Below are 22,500 nucleotides of genomic sequence, written 5' to 3' on the forward strand. Positions count from 1 at the left end.
TCTAAGCTTTCTTAGTGGGATCTCCTTTCAACATCAGGATTTTAAATATTATTTTCTGTAAATTATCATTAAAAATACACCCATTCTTGTAATAGAAAACAAGGAACAAATGGTGCCTTTGTAAGGAATCACTGTACCCCAGTCTTTTCAGCATGTATTCATGTTTGATAAAGGAGAGAAGTTGGGAAATCGTGGAATACCTGGCTCTGTGACAAAAGATATACTATCTATTTAAAATCAAGTGCATGTTGGGATATTTTCAAAGAGGAAATGCCCAGTTAGGGATAAGTTCACAACCAAGAACTTTTTCAAAGCTATGGCCCAATTATATAAGAGTTCCAAGAATTTGGCCCCTCTCAGCCATGGAAGATTGCCTGTTTATTTTGAAACTGAATGCTTTGCTTCAGGGATTTTCAAATCAGCTTTCATGTTTTATGGCATACAGAACTGCTCTGTCCATGCTATGAAATGCGCATATCTGTCCCTGCCCTTAGACCCATCCATTATGGTGACTACTGGATGACTTCATGAACAAGCATTGATCCAAGGCACAGACCAAGCATAAGGAATGCAGAAACTGAATGAATGAGTATGGCTAGTTCATCATCCATACTGTGTCTGCTGAGAGACTAGCTTTAGGAGAAAAGCAGAAAAGGGGTGTGTGTTCAAAAAAGAGCTTGTTGTATTTTAAATAACTTTTAGCCATCTCAGGAAACATCTTTGACCATCACCATCTTGGGTCATAAAGCATCACAGACTTGCACACACTTTCACTGAAGTGGATTCTGTTTGTGCACTTGGAGATGGCCAGAGTTAGGAGTTACTCTCTCTCATGAGGGCAGATATCCACACCTTCTTAGGTCCTGTTTTCACAGGAACATCTAATCCATCAATGAAAGACTTACTTTCTGGAAGAGATAGCTGGTCAAAGCTCCTTTTTGCACAGGAAGATAACACCATAGTGCTAGTGTTGAAGCCAGTGGCCAGACATAGACTGACATCCCAAATACCACTCTTACAAAATCACACCAGCTAGCCTGATTTATTGACCCTTCCTCTTTCATAAAGAGGACATTTACCTGTTGTCTAATGGGAATGATAGTGCAATGGAGGGCATAATTCGTTCTCATGCCTACCTAGGACCTGTACTACTTAACAAAGAAATATAATGGCAGGAAGAAATGTTAAGGAATCGTATGTCAAATATTAGGTCTATGTGAGAATATCTTTCCTTACTATAGAATATTTCAATGACAGTTTTAAAAAGTAATCTATTTTTGTCAAAGTTTTAGGCATAAGTTGTGAGCTTTATGTCAGAAGAAAAGAAAAAAGAGAAGTAGTAGTACTCAAAATTTTGTATCTGAATGCTAGAAAGATCTTGTATGAAAAGTTTCATTTACACAGTTGGTTTTCTAACAGAAAATTTATAAACATTTTCACTCTGCCAAATACCCAGTTTTCTCTGGGTATGTCTACATGTACATTTGATCAGGGCTCAATTTACTTGGGAGAGAACTTCTGTGGATTAAGTGCTCCTGGGCAAGCATCTACACATTCAGGGAATAAGCAGCAGATTTGCTGCTCTTAGCACCAAACTTCTTGCAGCCCTGCAATGGCCCCCTGCTGCCATTGGAGGTGGGGGGAGGGGGGAGTTCCAGGCTCCGGGTGTAGCTGTCAGCAGCTGGCAGTTCTCTTTAAAAGCCAGCCCCGCTCTCTGCTTCCTGGCCAGCCACTTCCCTGCCCAGGAGCAGCATGCCCAGCGCAGGGACAGCACGTAGCAGCTCTGCCTCCCTATGCTATAGCTGCTTCAGCCCCTGCCCAGTTCTTTGCTGACCCTGCTACACTGACTGCTCCCTGGCCCATGGCCATCTTGGCCCACTCAGCTTCTGGGCCATCTGGGCCCACTTCCCTCCCCACCCCATGCAGTGACTGCCTGCCTGGCTGTAGCATGCCATCCCAGGGCTGCTGCTGTGCAGCTGCCACTAGTAGGGATACCGATGAAGGGCTTCTGGATGCCACTGCTGGGGCCTCCATTACACTCCTGGGCCTCCAGCCCCACCACCTCTGGGCCCACCAGGCCAGCCAGGACTCGTGCCAGAACACTGTCCAACACATCTGGGACAATAAGCAGTGGCTGGAGGCAGTCCACATGACCCAGACCACCTTCTGGGACCTCATGGGGAAGCTTTGGCTACAACTGGAGTACCAGGACATTACCATGCAGCTGCCCCTCCCTGCGGACACCTGCCTGGCCCTTGCCTTGCTCAAGCTGGCTACACCAGACTGTGATACGTCGGCCACCTGTTTGGTATGGACAAGGCTGCTGCTGGGGAGGTCATCCTGGAGGTATGTGGCACCCTCCGGGACATGCTGGCGGATGTACATGATTTCCTGGTGGTGGTGGCAGGGTTCCATGCCCTGGGATTCCCCTAGTGCATCAGGGACCCACATCTCCATCACCTGCCTGCTCCCCAAATACTGCCTCTACTGTAGCCAGAGAAGCTTTCACTCTGTGGTGCTCCTGGCCATTATGGACCACCATGGGGCCTACAAACATGTGAGCACTGGCTGGGTAGCCAGCGCCCATAACGCTTGCGTCTTCTGGAACTCTGGTTTGCCAGACCTGGTTGAGAGCGGCCACTTTGTGCCAGGGGTGCTGGACCTGCAACTGGGCACCATGGCTTCCCACCCCTCTTCAGTGGGGCCCCTGCCTACCTGCTCCTGTCCTGGCTCATGTGGCCCTATGCTGGCCACCTGGCCCACTTCAACTGCTGCCTGGGCCAGACTTGCACCCTGGTGCAGTGCACCTTCAGATGCCTCAAAGGCCACTGGTGCTCCCTGACCCTGCCACCTCAAGGTTCCCGAGGACAACCTCCCCATGGTCATCATCACAGCCTGTGTGCTGCATAACATCTGCGAGGCCTGGAGGAAGCTCTTCCATGAGGCCTGGGTGGAGGAGATGCAGTGCATGGAATACTCCTGGCAGTGGGAGCACTACTTGCGATGGCAGAGGGAGTGGCAGCAGTGGACCCCCACACCAAAGCCCCCAGAGAGCCATGCACCCACCAGTAGGGGTCAAGGCACTGGGTGTGGGAGGCCCTGGTTGACCATCTCCTCCTACACTCCCTGCTCCAGCTCATCTGCATCGCTGCCCATGGACTCCCCAACCCCTCCTGCCCACTTCCAGCACCACATCTCAGAAGAACAAGTTTTTATTTCCCTCACATCAATCAGAGCACCACTCCCCCCTCCCTACCCAAAAAGCAGATCCCCTCTCTTCCCTCAGCAAACAGAACCCTTCCTTCAACCCAACACAGCAAACAACAATAAAAAACCTTCTTCCCCCTGAAAACTGTTTACAGTGTTCTTTGTGGGCCATCCCAGGGTTGGGGGCCATAGAGTGGTGGTGCCTAGGGGGCAGTGCAGCTGGTACCCCAGGCAAAGGCAGCCAGAACCCTGACCTCTGGCTGTTCCCACATGGATATGGATGCCACAATGAGTGCAGCAGGCGGGGGACTTGCCCAAGAGGTGCAGCAGCTGCTGAGACCCTGGTGCACGCAGCTCCCCCTGTAGTAGCCAGTGGCAAGGACCAGGAGGGCCAGCATGCAGTCCTGGCACCACTGCAGGCAGCTTTGGCTCTGTGTCCGCATGGAGCTGGGGTGAGCAGGGGGGCTGAGCCCAGGTGGGGGGACTGGATGGCACTGGACCTGAGGTGCAGGCCAGGGTAGGGGCTTCTGGCTGCTGGAGGCAGTGCAGAACATCCTCCCAGGCCCATGGATGGTGGTGGTGGGTGGCTGTCAGGGGACAGGCAGGGCTAGGGTCAGGGGCCAGGCAGCATGCAGCATGAAGGTGACTGCCAGGACCAGAACAGTGTCCAGCACTCATCAGTCATCATCCGTAGTCTTCATCGCCCAGGCCAGGATAGCATTCTGCTCCCACAGCAGGTCAGGCTGCTTGCACACCAGGGCCAGGAGCTGTGTTCAGAACTCCTGGTCTCCCTGGTCCTGTATATCCTCATGGGTGATGTCCTCCACCCACCAGGCCTGTGAGTCTTCCAGCCAGTCCTCTGATGCTGCCACCAGCCACTGCAGGAGGATGGCTTTAGTCCTGTGTCTGCCTCTAGCGGAGCCGGCACATTTGCAGGACCCTGGCTATTGGCAGTGGCAACTGCCAAGGGCAGCTTCTCTGTTGCGTGCAGCTGCAGGATCTCAGAGCCATGAGACACAAGCTGTTTGTGAGAGTTTGCAACGTTTCTCAGATAAGATACTCTGTAGCAGGAGAGAATTGCCTCAGATCAGGGGTCGGGCATGCACAGGTGCCCAGGACCATGGTAAGTCAGCTGGGCAGGCCTAAGCCCCGGCCCAGGCAGCTGCTGGCCAAGCCCCGTGTCGCTTGCTCCTCTGGGGCTGCCAGGCTGCTTGGTGCTGGCTACAGGCAGTCTGCCTCCCCTGCCCCATTCTCAGGCTGGGACAGGCTAGGCTTCTCACAGCACCTGCTGCTGTGGTTCCAGATCCCACTCCCTCGTTCCTCTTGCAGGTCAGTCCCTGTCCTCTGCTGCCGCCCAGCTCATTGTGCCTGGACTCGGGCATGGGGATTCTGGATGACTAGGATGAGGAACTGCCAGTGACCCAGCCCTCCCTACAGGGGTCCTCTCCAGGGATGTGCCCCAGGGTGGTCAGTGCATGAGGAGCTGTTTGTGTGGACTGAGGGGTGCCCAACCCGCTATGCCTTCTGCTATTGATGGGCACACCTGCACATCTGGTACAGGGCCCTGAGCAATGATGGCATGGGGGGCAAGTCTGGGCTGCCCCACAACCTCTGCCACTAGCTGGAGAGCTGCATTTGGCTGTGTTACAGATCCCTGACCCCCGCAGCCAAGGACATTACTGGTGGGATCAACACATTGCTTGGTGTGTGAGAGGCCCGTGTCCACCTAACTGCTGGGGCACAGGCTGCTCAATAAAGTTTGGCACTATCTCCCAGCTCCATGCATGCTGTGGGGAAGAACCTGGGGCCAGGGGAGTGCAGCTGGGCCAGGGGGGCTGAGGCGTGGAGAGCTCTCCCCACCCCCCCCAGTATGGATCTTATCATGTAGTTGGGGATGGTGTGGCGGGTGGCTCCACTCGGTCCTGGCTGGCAGCATTGGCATGCAACTCTGGGTGGTGTCCTTGGGTGGTGGGGCACAGCGTGCAGGGGCCCAGCTGGGAGTCCCCCGGCCCTGAGAGGAGCTGGCACTGCTGGAGCACTGCTGGAGCAATGGTGGTCATTGGTGTCATGGCTGGCTGGCATGTCTCATGGTTGGCCCTAGGGCTGCGGAGCTTTTGAGGCAGGCACTGGCCCAGTCTTTCCAAGCCACTGGTGGAGACTGCAGCTGGGAAGCTCAGTGGGACAAGTTGGACACCTGAGGGGCCCTCCTCCAGTGACATGTTACTGGGGGTGCCAGGCTGGGGCGGGGGTTCAGGCAGGCCACCCATGCTGCTATAGACAGCAGGCTTTGGCCTGGGTCCCAGGGCACATAGATGGCATCCAGTTACCGCATAAAGGGCATAGGCTTATGGGCAGTGTGGACCAAAAATTGTGGTCAGTCACAGTGACCCACTGTGCCCACAAGGCCTTGAACTTCATGTGGCACTGCTGCACTGACCAGTTGTAGCCACACTTCTTCATCCAGCCTGATAGCACCTCATAGACATGAGTGTTGCAGCGCCCACTCTGCTTGAACTGGCTCTGCACCTCTGCCTTGCCCCATAGGACCACAAGGTCACCAGTCTTCTCCTTGGACCAGGTGGAAAGCACAGGTGTGGGCACGGGTCTGTGTGAAGAGAATGCCGTCAGGGATCCTGTGCCATGTCTCTGGGCCTGGGCAGCTCTCTGCAGCACCCAATGTAGGGGCATGGCACAAGACTGGAAGTTGCATGGAAGAGGCAATGACCTGCAATAGCCACAGGCTGCAGGCAGGCTGCTAGGGATGCACTGCTGGCGGGTGGAACAGTCCCTGCCAGCAAGAAGCTGCCTGCAGCTGGGCCTGGGGGGGTGACAGGCCTGGCCAGAGGCTGCAGCAGCCTGTAGCAACGTGCGGACCTCAACAGTGCAATCCTGGCAGGCAGGCGGGCTGGCACAGCTGGGCTGTGGCCTGCCCAGGGGGACACAGAGCCTGGAGTACCCTCAGACTCCCTGCATGTGTGCCCCAGGGCTCAAAATGTCTGCAGGCTTTTAAAGCATGAGGCAGGGGCTGTCATGGAGACAGCCCAACCCTGGGGCTAGCCTCAGGCTGGGCCTAGTGGTAGGGCTGACCCAGGAGCAAAGTTGTTGTAAAGTTGTGTAACTGTGCAGTAACTAATCTAACGTAAATTTGCTACCTGCATGTTACTATGCAGCACGCATGTGCACATGTAGATGTGCATGCTTACTACACAGTAAATTAGGCTCCCTTGCCATTAGGCATCTCATATAGATGTGCCCTATATGTACAAAAAATGGTTCAACACAAATGTTATATAAACTGGGTTGCAAAGGTGGAGGTGGGAAGAAACTTTCTATGGCCTACGGGTATGTGGATGAACAGACTTTAGTTTGGGGAAAGGGTGCTTAGGTGCAGCTTTTGTAATGAGCATTCAGTAGATTGGCTACAAATTTGGCCCTCTGTGGTCTCTTGAATTAAACACTTAGACCAGGGAGACACCAGTTATGCAGGCAAAGAAAGAAAGAATCTTACATATGGAACATTGAGTCCCCTGATACAATTTCTGATAGCGTCTCTGCAGTACATATTGATCAGTCTGATGTAGGTGTAGATTCTGACAGAAGGGGAAAGAGGTGCTTCACAGTTCACATGGCATTTCAGTTGTTATGGTGGGAGTACCTATGATGTAGCATCTATGCAGGATCCTTTTGGTTGAATCTTGTTTCAAAATCTTAATGGCTATTTTGGGAGCCAGAAATACATTGTCATATTTGTGTATTTGGGTAATGTGAGTATTATAAATGGACGGTGAATGCTTAGTCCCATAAAGATAGCTGCCTAGGAATACGCTGTAGCTTCTACATAAGAAAGCAGCCACTTCTGGAAAGATGTTTCTTTAAATTCATGAGGCACTATTGCTTACGCATTTTTCTGTATGTATCTCATCATATAACCTGACATAATGTATTAGAGATGTGCATAAATGAATTAAGACTTCCTTGTCTTTTTTAACCAATATTAAAATACTTGCTTTTTAGGCATATTGTTGCTGGGTTGATTAAACCAAACATCCTTAATAACCCCAGAAACCATTTTATTGTAACAGCACAAAATAGTGTGTGGCCTCAGATGAGTTTGTGGCATTATTTGGCATGCAACACTTTCTGTTTCAAACATAAATTTGTTGCAGCTTTTTCAAAATATGTGCTAGTATTAATTAAATCTATAAATGAGCAGTCATTTTTGTTTGTTTTTTTCCTGGAGCCATTTTAAGTATTTTTTTCCTTGTTCTTCATATAGATTTATGTACTCTTTAATTTGTTATAAAATAGGCTAACCTTGTGATCTTTGCTAAGTCCTAAAACTACAGTTGAGCGTATAGTGTCTTTCAATATAACTAGGTCTTTTGTTCCACTAGAGAAAATTGCTTAATTTGTTAGAGAGAGTTTTCAAAAAGGTTTAACTATAACAGTCCTTTTCTTAATAGAACTGGGATTGCAGGGAGGTGATTAATGTGAATTAAAGGATCTTTGTGACACAAGACTAAAGGGCAAAATGACTTTTTTTTTTTGCTGGCAATCCCACTTCTGCAGTTTTCTTTCTCCAGAAACAAATGTTTCAGCTTTTCACATACAGAGGGAAAAAATGATCATCTCATTGGATAATTCACCTATTTTGAAACACCTCATTTGCTCAGAGATATTCTGTTTATGCATTTTCATTGGGAATGTGTATCTAGGTCCCTAGAAATCCATCTATTTATTGCAGTGACACCTACTGCTGAGAGAGCTGATCCACAACAGGATCGGTTACTGTTAAACTTGGCCAACAAGCAGCTCATGACTCAACCAGCAGATGTTTCTGCAGCTCAGGTCAAAGGGAACTTATGGACTCAGGCTTTTTTTGCTTCACTCCTAGCATTAAATGCCAAGAAAGTCAACACCAGGTACAGACAGTTGACCTGACCAGTAGCAGGAAGAACTGAACTAGGGCCCTGAGGAGCTGAAAAGACCAAAGCATTAGTCTGTTGAGCCAGTATGTTGGCTACAGTCCAGTAGTTTCAGACAACTGACTATCTGATTGTATGCCTGGATTTTAGTAATGATTTTGTGTACTTATTTGATGATTTCTATCCAAGCTTATGCTCCTGACAGGTGCCCCTGTGAACAAAATCTCACTGGGCTATCTTGTATGAATATTTCACAGTCAATCATGCTTTGATCTTTGTTGCATATGTGCATTTTACATTGTATTTAGTTTTGCACAAGATCAAATTCTAAACCCCTCTGAAATGGAAATAAAATGATCGGCATAGGACTGCAGTCAGTGGCTCTTGGATTTAAATTGTTTCTAAATGTAGGTGAACCGAGTTCTGTGGTCTTATCTCTTATCATCCTTTTAAGTACATGGGGTCTGATCCTACTGCCTTGACCCAGTCAAAACTACCTGTGCCTTCATTTGCAGTTTGCCTGTCAGGGGTGGAGGATTAATAGGGTCTGTAATATATATAATGTTAAAAAATATAATTGATTAGTGTCACAATGCCTCTTTCAAAATCATTTTAGCATAATGTCCTCAGATGATAATAGAACATTCAAAACACCTAACTCCTCTAGTTGCAAAATGTCTGAAAAAGGGTGAAGGAAAACAATTGATAAAATTTGCAATAATTACTGGGATTTTTATTTTTACAATACAACATTAAAGTGGGATTATTAAAAGTTTAATTTTAAGGCTTTTCTATTTGAGGTGGACACTATTTAGATAAATCAATTAAAGTGAATTATTAGATATATGCTGCAGAAAATCATTCAACCTAGAGAGAAGAAAAACAATCTTTCACATTCTGACTTAAGTAAAAGTTTAAACTTTTATACAAAAAAAATAAATTTACTGGTTCCAAAATAACAGAAACTTCAGGGTCATTGATGATTCCAAATACTGAGATTCAAATTGGAATCTCGAATACCCTATTATTTCGCTCTTGTTATCAATTGAGATTAAAAAAAAAAAAAAAGAATGTCTTCTTCTAAGCTTAAAAATAATGATCTTTGATGTATCTAGTGCCTGAGATGGAAAATTACAACAGGATTTCTAAAAATGTGTTTGAGCTATTGAACTTTCAGCACCATTTCTATCTCTCACTTGTTTAGATCCCACTTTTTAAATATACTGATAATAGAATAAATATATGACAAAAAGAGATTTTAAGTCACATGTGAAGTAGCAATAAACTAAACAGCTTGTCTGCATTCTTCTAATCTTTCTATTTTAATCTTGAGTGAGATTTATAAATGCTTCTCCTCTTCTCAAAGTCTCATGAGTCACTATAGTTTGTAGACTGCATTTTCAAATGGCTTTTAGTCTTTCACTTCACCGGGGCCACAAAATAAAGATTATTTTTATGGCTTATATTTTACTCACCAGTGAAGGTTCAAAATGACATGCAAGTTAGAGAGTATCCTACAGTATTTTAGAAACCAAATGACTTTCCCAGTGGAAAATGAAAGCAACATAGACTAATCAATGTTTTCTATTTTGTTAATTAATTGATTTTTAAGGTAGTTTTGAAAGTCCTTATTCTTACCCTTTTAAGTTATGAAAACTACACTGAAAACAGAGGGGTTTATCATGCAATTATTTCAAGAGAATTTCCTACTAAAAGTAATGAAGAATTTGCTTGAAATCAGTATCACAATTTGATCTGTAGTTTTGCCAGATATTTTCTTCTCATGACTGTTAAGTATTGGAAGACTAATATCAGTCTCAGTGACTTTTGAGATTGGTTTCCATTTCTTTCCCATCTCTCATATAATGCATATTTCTTAATCCTAACCTATTAGAAATAATCTTTAAGGATCAAGGATCAGATTCCCACTTATACCAGTGGAGTAAATGAAGTTATTCTAATTTTAAACTAGAATAAATGCAATGAGACTATGGCCTTATGTTTATTACATTCAATCAGATTGGATAGTACCATAACAATCTTATTAAATATAAATGAACCCCACATCATATACATTTGTGTTAAAATTTAACTATTTCAAGTTATGTCTTTTAGTATTGACTGCATCTATGGCAAAGAAGAATAGGTCAACCATACTGCCCTACAGTTTATATATTAATCATCTGACAAATAATCCACTCAGTATCCTACCCACCTCGGTAATATTTGTGATGTAATTTGTTTGGATGCCCAAATGTCACCAGCGTTGATTGTAAGAGATGAAAAAAATGTACTTGCTCAGCACACCAAGCTCTGGGCTAAAATGTAAGCATGAAATCTCTGGTTTATTTTTGTAATAATGTTTACAGCTGTTTAATGACCCTGAAAAGGTTCAGTAGTCTGGTGTTCTGTATTTCTTAACAGGAGTGTATTATGCTTATAACAACCTTAGTTAAACAGTTTCAGCTACAATAATAAGGACAACATTTAATAAAAATTCAGTACATATTCCAGAGTTCCTCATTGATACCTGTTTATAAGTCACTGAGAGCTGAAACAATCTATACTTGCACATCCAGGATTCATCAATCGACCAACTGGTAATATAGATACACAAGAATATTTCTAGTGGGCAAGTTAATGCTGAGAGTTAAATCCTGAAAGTGTGTCTATATCTGAGCAAATGGACTCACAACTGTAACTACATACAGAATCAGGGCCTAAAAGAGTATGTTATTGGAACACATGAGCATGTAAAGCATTAATTTGCTTACTGAGCTGTGAATCTTTTAACTAGCCTTTATCTGAGATATAGTAACAACACAGCAATATTTTTAAATTCCTATTTTCTCTACTGTAGTGAAGAAGGAAATGTTGTAGGTGTTCACTGTCCAATAGGAATGAACTGATGTGAATGTGGTGCATTCTGTTGACTTAAAATGTTTTAAACCTATTTATTATCTGTTGTTTTCCCTGATTTTAGCAGGAGGAATTCAAGCTTTTCATGTTAAATTAATGTAGTCTGTGATGATAGCCACTTCTGGCGTCATAATATTATAAATTCCATTAATCCATTTAAAATACTCAAAATCTGTATATTCTATTGAAATTGCTGAAGTCAGAACTTCAGTTATTGATATCATGGGAAATAGTCTTGAGGGCAAAAATTTGAGTGAAATCAAAATAACTATTAGTACCATCAAAGGCAATTGAATGGCTCACTGGATTTTTATGAGAACGATGAGAAAAGATTTCACTGGTGCATATATCTTGCAGTAAATTGTATAAGGCAGGAGTAGTCTCATCATGGAAATCACTGTGTGTACACTACATGTAGAAAACTCATGTTATCTCATAACTTCATTGCTTCTTATGCAGGGCTTAGCCCTGCTTTGTCATACGCAGTACATTTTGTGCGTGCTGGAAAGTCCTTGGTGTTGCTTGGCATAGGCCTCTGAGTGAGAATTTGTGTTCCAGAAGTAGGGAGCTCACTTTCATTTCCTATGATGGTATGAGGGATGAAATACAGATGTAAGAATATTTTCATATCTTGTTCACAAATGGCAATATCACACTACATAAATGACTTAGCATTGGAATGGAATGGAAGATGATTTTTTTTCTTTCTGTGGAAAATTTTGACTTTTCACGGGAAAAAAAAGTCAAAATCTTAGAGCACAAAACTCAAAATGTTGAGCCAGGTGGTGCTTCATGAGAGTGTGCATGTTTCATATCTCTATTTTTCTGGATATGTATCTGTTATGATACTGCACAACTTTTTCCCCCAGTCCCCATTGATGGAGGTTTGCCCTATGGCCATTGTGCATCAGGAGAGATGTGGGTCAGGCTGCAGAACCTTCCCCAGGGAGAAGAATGGGATGTAAGCCTCCTGAATGACAGAACCTTTGAGATACCACAGTGGTGTTTTCACGTTGACATTTTCAGACCTTTTTGGTATTTGGCTTTTTAACAAGTTGAAAAATTACATGTACAGAATTTACATGCAAGGCACAGAATTTTTTGAAGAATTTAACTCTCTTTCTGTCAAAAACATTTTGATGTGATTTTTTTTCAGTGAGCCCTAATTAGTATGTTTCTATGATTATACCACTTGCATATTAGTAATATAATCTGCAATTTACACTTACATTGCACTCACACTTACAGATCCATTCAATGTATGTGAAATGGGAAAGGGAGGGTAAACTTGTATATTAGGGCAGTGTCTAGAGAGAATGGATTTGCTACTTTTTCTATTTGTTTGTTTGATTTCTATGCTGCCCTCACCTATAAGGCTCAGGGTCATAAGGCTCACAAGCAAAAGTCATAAAGCAGATAATATAACAGTAATAAAACAGTTTCCCAAAAAATACATCAAAATTTAACACTGCCTCTTACAAGCCTGCCAAAATAAAAAGGTCCTACACCACTTCTAGATGATGTCCTTGCTTGAGCTCTGGAGGAAGGGGAGGAAGTTCCAGATCTGAGCAGCGGTTACTGAGAATGAGCCCCCACCTTTCGATGAAGGGAACTTAGTGCACAGATGGTACTTGCAGGTACTTGCAGTCCCAAAGGTCAGTTCTTGACTGACAAGAACTGACCTTTGGGACCGCAATGGGGAATAAAGGAGGTGGTAGTACCTTAGCTACATAAAACCCAAGCCATTTTGTAGGGATATAAGATAAATTACTTTGGATTCTTTTACTCATGATAGAATGACAGATGAAGAAGGATTTTTTTTTGTATTACTTGCAGATATAAGATGCGAATTTGGTATGTTTTGATCTGAAATGACAGGTGAATTGTGAGAGGGTCTAGTTTACATAAGAAGTGTAAGGGTTTGTGATGACCACTGAAAACATCTGATCAGGAACAGCAGATTTCTGGTGAATTGTTGAGAAACCTGTTGACACGGGATCAAAAAAATGCAGTTGTGTTCTAAATTTTAGTTATATATTCCCTGCCTTTCAAATAATTTTAAAAAGCACATATAAGATTCTAAATACTGCCCAAGAATTTCCTTTTTCTGGGGGGTAGAGGGGTGTTAAGTATTTTAAAATATTGATATGAAAAGGCCTATTATTTTATAAACTCTAGATCTCAGTTAATAAGACTTTCCATGTTCTTCAGGCTTTGTATGAATGGAAGATGAAGGAAACTATCTGAAAATGAGATCTCTTACAGAAAGGGTTGTACCAACATGAGAATGAATGGCAAGAACAGAAGTGCACAGTAGTACTGAAGGAGTTAAATGGTATCTGCTATCGGAGGAGGTAAAGAGGCAGGGAAGGAAGAGTAGATTCAATAGCAGGGGATTTTGCAGTTTGCAGCAGTATCTGGGCACTGTGAACAAGTGCCCTGACACAGATTTATTTGGGACTGTATCAGCCTAAAAGGTTTCAGTAGCTGGATCATCAGCACTGAGAAACTAAATAGTAGTGAAGACAGTTAAAGGGAAGTGAAAGGAATTAAGGAAATCAGCAAAGTTGAAAGTGTTTTCCTGTGGACTTGGTTGAAAATGGCCTGAGAGCTGGACTATCTTCTCATTGCCAAGCTGGCTTCAACAGTGGTAAAATCTGAGTTTCTGGATAGAGTTGGCAATGTCAAATATGGTCTGTCTGTCTGTACTTTCTTGTTGTTCAAAAAAACCCTGTGGCTCTTTCCATGACAGCCTCTGCTCCCTCCCTTAGGTTAGACAAGGACTTGTATGTGATGGTTAGGATAGGGAGGATCAAACAGTGGGTTCAAGTAGAGGACCTTTGGGGGTCCTTTTCAGCCCCACTTTTCTGTGATTCTATGTGATGACTCAGAGATTCTCCTCTTGGCTAAGTGCAGACAGTAAAAAAGCCCAAGCCTGAATCAATTCAGTCTTTGCAGGTTAGGCTAAACTGCATAGATTGAACTGAGAAGCAAGTGAATAGACATTCACTTTTGATTTAAAAAATGCAGCCACATGCCTGCAATGGCTCATTTTACAAGCTGGGGGGGGATGCCAAAGTGAGCCCTCCCTTCCCTTTTGCAGTGGCTGGAAGGCTGCAGGGAAAATGGGAGAGAAGCTCTCCAGGTTTTTTGCCCCTCCCTGATCAAGCTGAGGGGGTGTGGCCAGACCCCCGGGGGGCCTTGGAGGGGGATGGGGGAAACAGCCCCTGCCAGGCTTTTCCTTTGCTCCCCACTGGAGCAGAGGGGAGGGGCATGGCCAGATCCTGACTCCAGGCCAGCATGCTGGGGAGGAGAGAGGAAGGGAAGGGAGGGAAGGAAGGGGAGTGGTGCTTAAACCCCTTCTCCCACCGGCCTGGGACCTCAGCAGGGGTCTGCTTAGCAGGGAATGGGGGGGATCCTGTGCTGTTGGGATAGGGGAGGGTGACAGTGCTCGAACTAGGGAGCAGGGGGCAGGGCCAACGCTGCTCTGCTGGAGCAGAAAGCCCAGCTTAGCCCAGCACTGCAAAGCATCCTGGGATGTCGGGGGACTGTGAATTAACTTGAACCAGGAAGGTGTCATTTGTATTTTGTACACAAATCAGTTTCTCCTGCTGCTCTGCCACTTTGCTTCATTTTCGTGGCTAAAATAAAATAACCAGAATGGGATTTCGGCTACTGCGCCTTTTCTGCCCCCTTTCTGTGCACTTCTGGTTAGGGGAGCAACAGAATTAACTCCCTCTGCTCCCCAGAGAAGGTATAGGTCTGCTTTTCCTCTTGGGACCTTCTGCATGGTCAGGTTTTGCAGCCAGTGTAAAGTTATCCTAGTTTGAGAGCTTCAGAACTGAAAAGTAGCCATCTCATGGGAATATGTATTTTATATGCAATAGGATGGGACAAAAATTCACTCATACCTGCAGCATTTCCCAGTAAAAAAAATCACAAGTCAGGTTCTAAAATCCATGGCATGATTAAATATGTAGTTACTTCCATTGGTTTCTGAGATATTGAGAAACATAAAGTTAACTTGTTTTAAAAATCAAAACAAAATTAAACAAGATCCCCTGAATTTTAAATGTAATCACTTGTGAGACCAAAAATACCAAAGAGAACACAGGAATTGGTGGGAAGTATATAAAGTATATGAATAGATCAGCAACCAGGAGCCAGGAACATGGAATAGAAGGGTTGACTTTTTTAGAGGGTGGAAGAGATTAATATGTACTGTTGATAAGAGTAGGACAACTGTTGGAAGGAAAAATCACCAACAGACTTTCAGCTTTACAATTGTAACTGTTACCAGTTTTTATAAGACTCTCTGTGAAAGAAAAAGCTACAAAATAGCTTAAAACTTGATAAATATAAAATCAAACTCAACAACTGAAATTAGAACTGATGCTTAGGGTTAACCATCAGAATTAATGAACTCCACTGGGAACTGACAGAGTTTTCAAACTTTGATAGAGCATAAAATGCTAAAAGTAACCCCCCCAGCTTTGCTGCCACTTAAAGGCACCAGTTCCCATTGAGGTCAATTGAATAAATCATTTTTGGAGTGTATATATCAAGCTGTTGTAGAAAACTGATAGTCTAAGAAGACACTTACAAAACTAATATCTATAGCTACTTAATATACTTACCCTGAATTTTAAAATTCCTGTATTTCTAAAAGCCTTGGCTCATGAAGTAAAAAACACTTCAACTAGAAACAAAAACGAGAAATTTGAGGAAGCAGAAGAGGGCTTAGTTGAAGAAATTAGATAGATGAGGTCAAATCAGGTTTAATTGACAGGCAACCTTAACAAGTGCTATGCTCCATGAAGTTTCAAGTGATTAAAAAATACATTTAAACCAAACTTGCATCTATTTGCTTCTTGTACGGGAGTGATCCAGTATACTGAATCTAGCAAAGGGCAGGGAATTCCATTAATTTACTGTGAAAACCTGGCTGAACCCTTGAATTAATCTTAGTTTTCTGAAACTCACAGTTGTTTGAATGTAAAGTACTAGTGTCAAGAGCATAAGTGCTAAATATTTTTATGTACATATGTTTGTGTCATTTATAAGTAATACAGAGCCTAAATTAGAAAATATATCCAAATACAAGTCTTGAATCAGAATCCCATTCAAATTTGAAAAGTTCTGAACTGTATTCAAACAAACGTTGTGGCTTAGGTTCATCTTGGTTCATCTGTAATGCATACATACATATGTGCATATATATGTTCCCCCCTTTCTCTTACAAAATCTGCATCACATCACAGCATCAATCTTCCTGTCAAACTAAACTAAACAGGTCTTCCTATGGAGACCACCCATGCTTCTCTTAGGCCCCAATCCTGAAAATACTTAAGCATATATGTAACTTTGTTCATAAGAGTGGTCCCACTGAAGTCTATGGGACTGGTTCCATGAACACAGTTACATTTTAAGTATTTTCCAGATCTGGGGCCCAGATTTTCTGACAAGAGGCCACTATAAAGTAAAGTGAAGCTTTTTCTTCACCTCCATCTAAGCGTGCTGCTTTTGTAGCAAGCCTGGTGAGTGCATTTCTTTTTCCAAAAAACAATGGATTAATTTCCTTTGTTGGGAATAAGTTTAATTTGCTTTTTGGAAATAAAGATCTCATAATTTCATATTGGAGAAAATGTCAAATTATATCCCTAAACAAGAGAGGTCTTCATTATGCTTCCATCTGACCTTACAGCATCATATTAGTTGAAAATCATTAATGTAAAACTTTTTTTTTTGTTTTAAATAGAATTTTATAGATGCATTATTCCTGAATAGACTAGAGAAAATGGCAAGGATAGAAGATTATTATGGACAATTATGCAGACCAGCACTGAGCACTTGTGTTTAACAAACAGCTTTGAGTTCTAATTTTCTGCAATACACATACTGTAGGTACAATTTGTACTCATTACTGTATATTGGGAAAGTTATTAAAATTCTTAAATTTGTTGAGGCTTCCTATAGCACCTTCCTTGGATTTTAATTGGTTTTATCTAGTTCCATAAGAGAGCTCTTTAAAACAAATCAAAGTCTCTTAAATCACATATCTCAGCCATTGGAGGACAGATATTTCTCTATAATTTTGCAAGTTTTATAAGTACTGAAATGTGAAGGTTCTCAGTGATGAATTCAAAGACTTGGCAGAAGATAATGTATGCATATTTTGATGAGCACGGTTTCAAAAATGACAAAATAACAATGTTGTGTAACAGAAGGGTTAAATCTTAATCTCAGAGGTTTACAAAGCTGCTAGTCGCAGTCTCCTTAAAATTTAATATACCTCGTTAATGCTTACTTGCAAACACTGAAGGATTTTTATGATTATAATCATGTGTTACAGCACCTAGTACTGTTTCTAAGCAGCATACTAATCAGCTTAATGAGATATTACTGCACTTTTTGTTGACTAAAGCAAAATCCCTTTTATTGTTCTAAAGCTTGTCCTTTACTTTATTTTTTCCCAAAACATTATCTTGTTTTATTGTATACCAGTAAATATCATGCCATCGTTTGTTTTTTTTTGTCAAATCATAAAACTATCTTTCTCATTGTGGAACGTGTAATATATTGAATATGGTTAATGGAACTGAAAGTTATAAATGGATTCTATTTTTGTTTTTTGTTTGCTTTCTTTTAATGGAATTGGAAGAGATGCATAACATTTCTTTTTCTATAGATTTAAAATGTAAACAGGTGCAATATCACAGGAAAAAAAGAAGTTGAAAGCTTATGCTACCTCTATAATGATAAAATATTGAAATTTGTAACGTGCTAATTTTTTTAAGTATTAATGAATAGCTATCTGTAAACATACAGTATGATGAAGGCACAAATACAATGACAGTAGTATAGTATAATTGGCATTTAATATACTTTTTACTGTTTTCTCCTCTAATTCCTTTGCATTATTATGTGTAGGTAAAACATAAAATGCAAATGTTATGCCAGTGAATATAGTTGATTCACTGCTTATAACTATTATAGTACAAAGCTAAAATATTTTCTTATTTTCAGAGATGGAGGAAGCTAGTTTGTGCCTTGGTGTTTCTTCAGCTGTACCAGAAGCTGATGCCCATCTCAACAGCACCATACTTAATGGCCAGTATTCAATGAGTCAGAAGCTGCATCAGATAACTTCACAGCTCAGCCATGCCTTTCCAGAGCTTCAGAACAGGCAGAATGCTGAAGAAAAGGCATCAGTGCCCTTGGAAGACAAAAGTCATGTGTCCATAGCAAATCAGCCAATCAGCAGTCAGATGGCACTGTTAGCAAACCAGCTCAATAGAGATGTGGACACCAGTCTGAATGGGAGAGTAGATCTGCAACAGTTCTTAAATGGACAAAACCTTGGGATCATGTCTCAGATGAGTGATATAGAGGATGATGCTAGAAAGAACAGAAAGTACCCATGTCCACTCTGTGGGAAACGTTTTCGATTTAATAGCATCCTCTCTCTCCATATGCGCACTCACACGGGAGAGAAACCATTTAAGTGTCCATACTGTGACCACAGAGCAGCTCAGAAGGGCAACCTGAAGATTCACTTACGTACTCACAAACTTGGGAACCTCGGTAAAGGCCGTGGAAGAGTCCGAGAAGAAAACAGGCTTTTACATGAGCTGGAAGAAAGAGCAATTCTGCGGGACAAGCAGATGAAAAGCAGCCTTTTGCAACCACGACCTGATGTGAAAACACAGCAGCATTCACAACCAATGCCTCTTGCAAACTGCAATCTGTCTGTGCCAGCTAATCACAGCACACCTGATATTTCAAACCCTGTTCCCTCTCCGAAGCCAGTCAGTGTCCAGGAAGAAGTAGTTGCTCAGACTGCTGGGTTCAGATGTACATTTTGCAAAGGCAAGTTTAAGAAGCGTGAAGAGCTGGACAGACACATTAGGATCCTGCACAAGCCTTACAAGTGCACTCTGTGTGACTTTGCTGCCTCACAGGAGGAGGAGTTGATTAGCCATGTGGAGAAAGCTCACATAACTGCTGAGTCGGCGCAAGGCCAGGGATCCAATGGGAATGGTGAACAGTCTACCAACGAGTTTCGCTGTGAGGTATGTGGCCAAGTCTTTAGCCAAGCCTGGTTCCTGAAAGGCCACATGAGAAAGCACAAGGATTCCTTTGAACACTGCTGTCAGATTTGTGGGAGGCGTTTCAAAGAGCCTTGGTTTCTCAAAAATCACATGAAAGTCCATCTGAATAAATTATCTGTAAAAAACAAATCTCCTAGTGACCCAGAAGTACCTGTATCCATCAGCAGTATGTCACAGGAGGCTCATGCGAACTTGTATTCAAGATACCTATCATGTTTGCAAAGTGGCTTTCTTCCTCCAGACAGTGCCAGTTTCAGTGAACAAAACCAGATTTATAACAAAGGAGATATGCCCATGAAAGAGAAAGAAGTCCTGGGGAAACTCCTTTCACCCATTTCTGGCATTGGCCACAGTATTGCTGAAGGGGATAAACATTCTTTATTGGGCTGTCTCAATCTGGTGCCTCCTCTGAAATCCAGCTGTATAGAAAGGTTACAGGCTGCTGCCAAGGCTGCAGAGATGGATCCAGTAAACAGCTATCAAGCCTGGCAGCTTATGGCAAGGGGAATGGCCATGGAACATGGCTTTTTGTCTAAAGAGCAGCAGATACAGCGCAGCCATGAAGACACTTTGGCAAATGCTGGAGTTATGTTTGATAAGGAGAAGCGGGAGTATGTGTTAGTAGGAGCAGATGGCTCTAAGCAGAAAATGCCTGCTGATTTGGTTCACAGCACTAAAATGGGCAATCAGAGAGACTTGCCAAACAAACTAGACCCTTTAGAAGGCAGTAGAGATTTTTTGTCACATGGGCTGAACCAGGGACTTGATTATAATATTCAAAGTCATGGAAATGTGAAAGAAAAGCCAACTGAGTGCCCTGACTGTGGAAGGGTTTTTAGAACATACCACCAAGTTGTTGTTCACTCCAGGGTCCACAAGAGAGACAGGAAAGGAGAGGAAGATATCATTCAAGGTAGCCTGGAGGAGCGCCGTGGGTCTGGAAGCGATCAAGAGTCTCAGTCTGTCAGCAGGTCGACGACACCAGGGTCTTCTAATATTACTGAGGAAAGTGGAGTAGGTGGGGGTCTCTCACAGACAGGAAGTGCTCAGGAGGACAGCCCACATCCTTCCTCACCTTCCTCTTCAGGTATGCTAACTAATCCTTCACTACTGTAGACTGAGAAGTTAGAAGCTATATATTAAATAATCTTAGTTATACACTTTTTGTGGGTAGTTCCCACTTGCAATTTCCGTATCAGCTGCAGTGACATGGTGTTATATACTCCAGCCTGCATTCTCCTTTAATTGTGCTTGGGTTCTTTTTTACTTTCCCCTACACTTTAAAAATTAATTTTCATTGCACTTATGTTTTTTTCCTCAAGGATAGTTTTCCTGGCCTTTCGCCTATTGCCTCAGCCGTGCTACAGGTAGCAGTGCAAAATGTCTGGGCTTTGACCTATAGGGACCCCTTCACCTTTGGGACCCTCCTTTTCCAGTGCTCTGAAGTTCAGTTTTTTTCCCTTTGTTCTCGCTCTCCCCCTCCTGCTCTCCCAGACCCCTTCCATTGCCTCCAAGTACAAGGGTGAAGCAAGCTGCTTTTCTGAGTGGCAGCTGAAACGGGTGCGCTGAATAAGTGGTGTGGCTACCAGCCCCTAGAGAGGTGCATCCTCCTCCTTGTCCCCTATCAAATGAATCTTTTAGCTGAGCTGTTTGCTGGGATTTCCAAGATTCTGTACTGATTACAGCAAAATAGTTCTAAAATATTAACTTTTCTGACATCCTTTTAATTTATATGCTTATTTTAACATGCATACAGATGTCCATGTAATCCATGTGTATCTGAGAGCATAAGAAAAGGAGAAATTGAACTGAAACATTTTAATTGCATTGTATGTCATGTTAACTTGCTGTGTATAAAATAGCAAAGCAGATAATATTTCACTGAAGATGTCTATAAAATATTGAGCTTCCTGGTACAATTTTTAAAGTTACTAGCCTATGACTGCTGAAATAAAATCTCCAAGTAATAACAGGTAAGATTTCAGGCCTCATCTATATTTCCAAAGTCACTTACTAATGGATAGTAAATTGAAAGTTATATCTTCAGCCCTTTATAAAGAAAGCACCTCACTAATACTGTAATCATTCTGCAAGCCTAACAACAGAGGAAATCATGCCATAACAAATACTCTGTTACTAATGGCAACATTGATTTCTGCAATCAGCCATTAAGTCTAGAAAATGAAAGACAGTTTGAGGTACCTTAAGGCATTACATTGCCCACTGTTAAAGATCTGGTAGCAGGCTGTTGAGGGTAATTCTTTTTAGGGTTTTTTTTTCCAGTTTCGATAAATATTTTAGTATTGGAGGCAATTCACTGTTACAGTTATTAAGTATATGCCAGTTTATTTTTGTTGTTCTTGTCATGCACCAGTATACTCTACTTCTAAGGCCAAATTAATACAAAAATAAAGTGTTAGTTTGCTGCCTATTACAAACCAGTAAAGAAATTGTTAAGACACATAAATCTGCACTCCACATTCCACAGATTCCTATAGTACTTAATGCTGTTGTTTAAATACCCATGAAACACACTGTCTACTCTTAGAGTCATAGCCTCGTTTACAATTTATTGCTGGTGAGACACATTAAAAAATTCTATGTAGAAAGAAGGGTAACAGGCAAAAGCTAATTTCATACTATATATAGTTGTTCAGATTGTTTTTAAGAGGATTGAAAATATGTCCAACTAGAGAAGATAATTTCACTTTTTAAAATTCTGAGCCTTAAGAAAAAGAAAACTAACTGCTATTCTTTTCATATATAAAATGTCACCTTTGTTTCAGTATAAAGACCATGGCTATAAAAGGATTTGAAGTAAGTGATCCTTAAATCATTTAGTTGAATTGTACAGGAACCTTTGCTGGCTGTTTAGAAAAGTTTTGAGGATATATAAACATATCCTCAAAACTCATATATAGATATATATATCTATATATGAAATGTTGGGCTTTCTGAATGAAATTGAACTAACATATATTTAAATCAGTTGAAGTAAAGCTGTGGCACCTGAGAGGTAGAGTCTCTGAATGGCCTAGAAACTTCCAAAATGTTCTACTTCATTTATTGAATTGTTTGTTGAGTTTTTCTTGTGTTTAGAGCCAGGAGGCAACACTGGAATTTTATTCTCTGTGTTAGTAGTTATTTAAAATTGTTATTAACTTGTAATCTACAGCTTATTAAAACCATATACTTTCACATCTGAAAAGGTTATCTTGATCCCTATAAAAACAGAAGCAAAACATATTCAGCAACAGTTATCAGAAACTTGATTTTTATTTTAAAGAATCTTGTTACTCATATATTTTGATTGATTCAGATCTGATTATCTTCTTCAG

The 22,500-nt window shown here is 42.2% G+C and overlaps 1 protein-coding gene across 1 annotated transcript in view; it reads left to right on the forward strand.

Moving 5' to 3' along the window:
- ZNF536 (zinc finger protein 536) overlaps positions 1-22,500 on the forward strand; it is a 458,794-nt gene that overhangs the window by 178,263 nt on the left and 258,031 nt on the right. The window contains exon 3 of the mRNA XM_025216582.1: positions 18,078-20,249. Coding sequence (XP_025072367.1) covers positions 18,078-20,249 — 2,172 coding nt within the window. The remainder of the gene's footprint in view (positions 1-18,077; positions 20,250-22,500) is intronic.

This window comes from Alligator sinensis, unplaced genomic scaffold (assembly GCF_000455745.1).
Source record: "Alligator sinensis unplaced genomic scaffold, ASM45574v1 scaffold170_1, whole genome shotgun sequence".
Lineage (NCBI taxonomy): Eukaryota > Metazoa > Chordata > Crocodylia > Alligatoridae > Alligator > Alligator sinensis.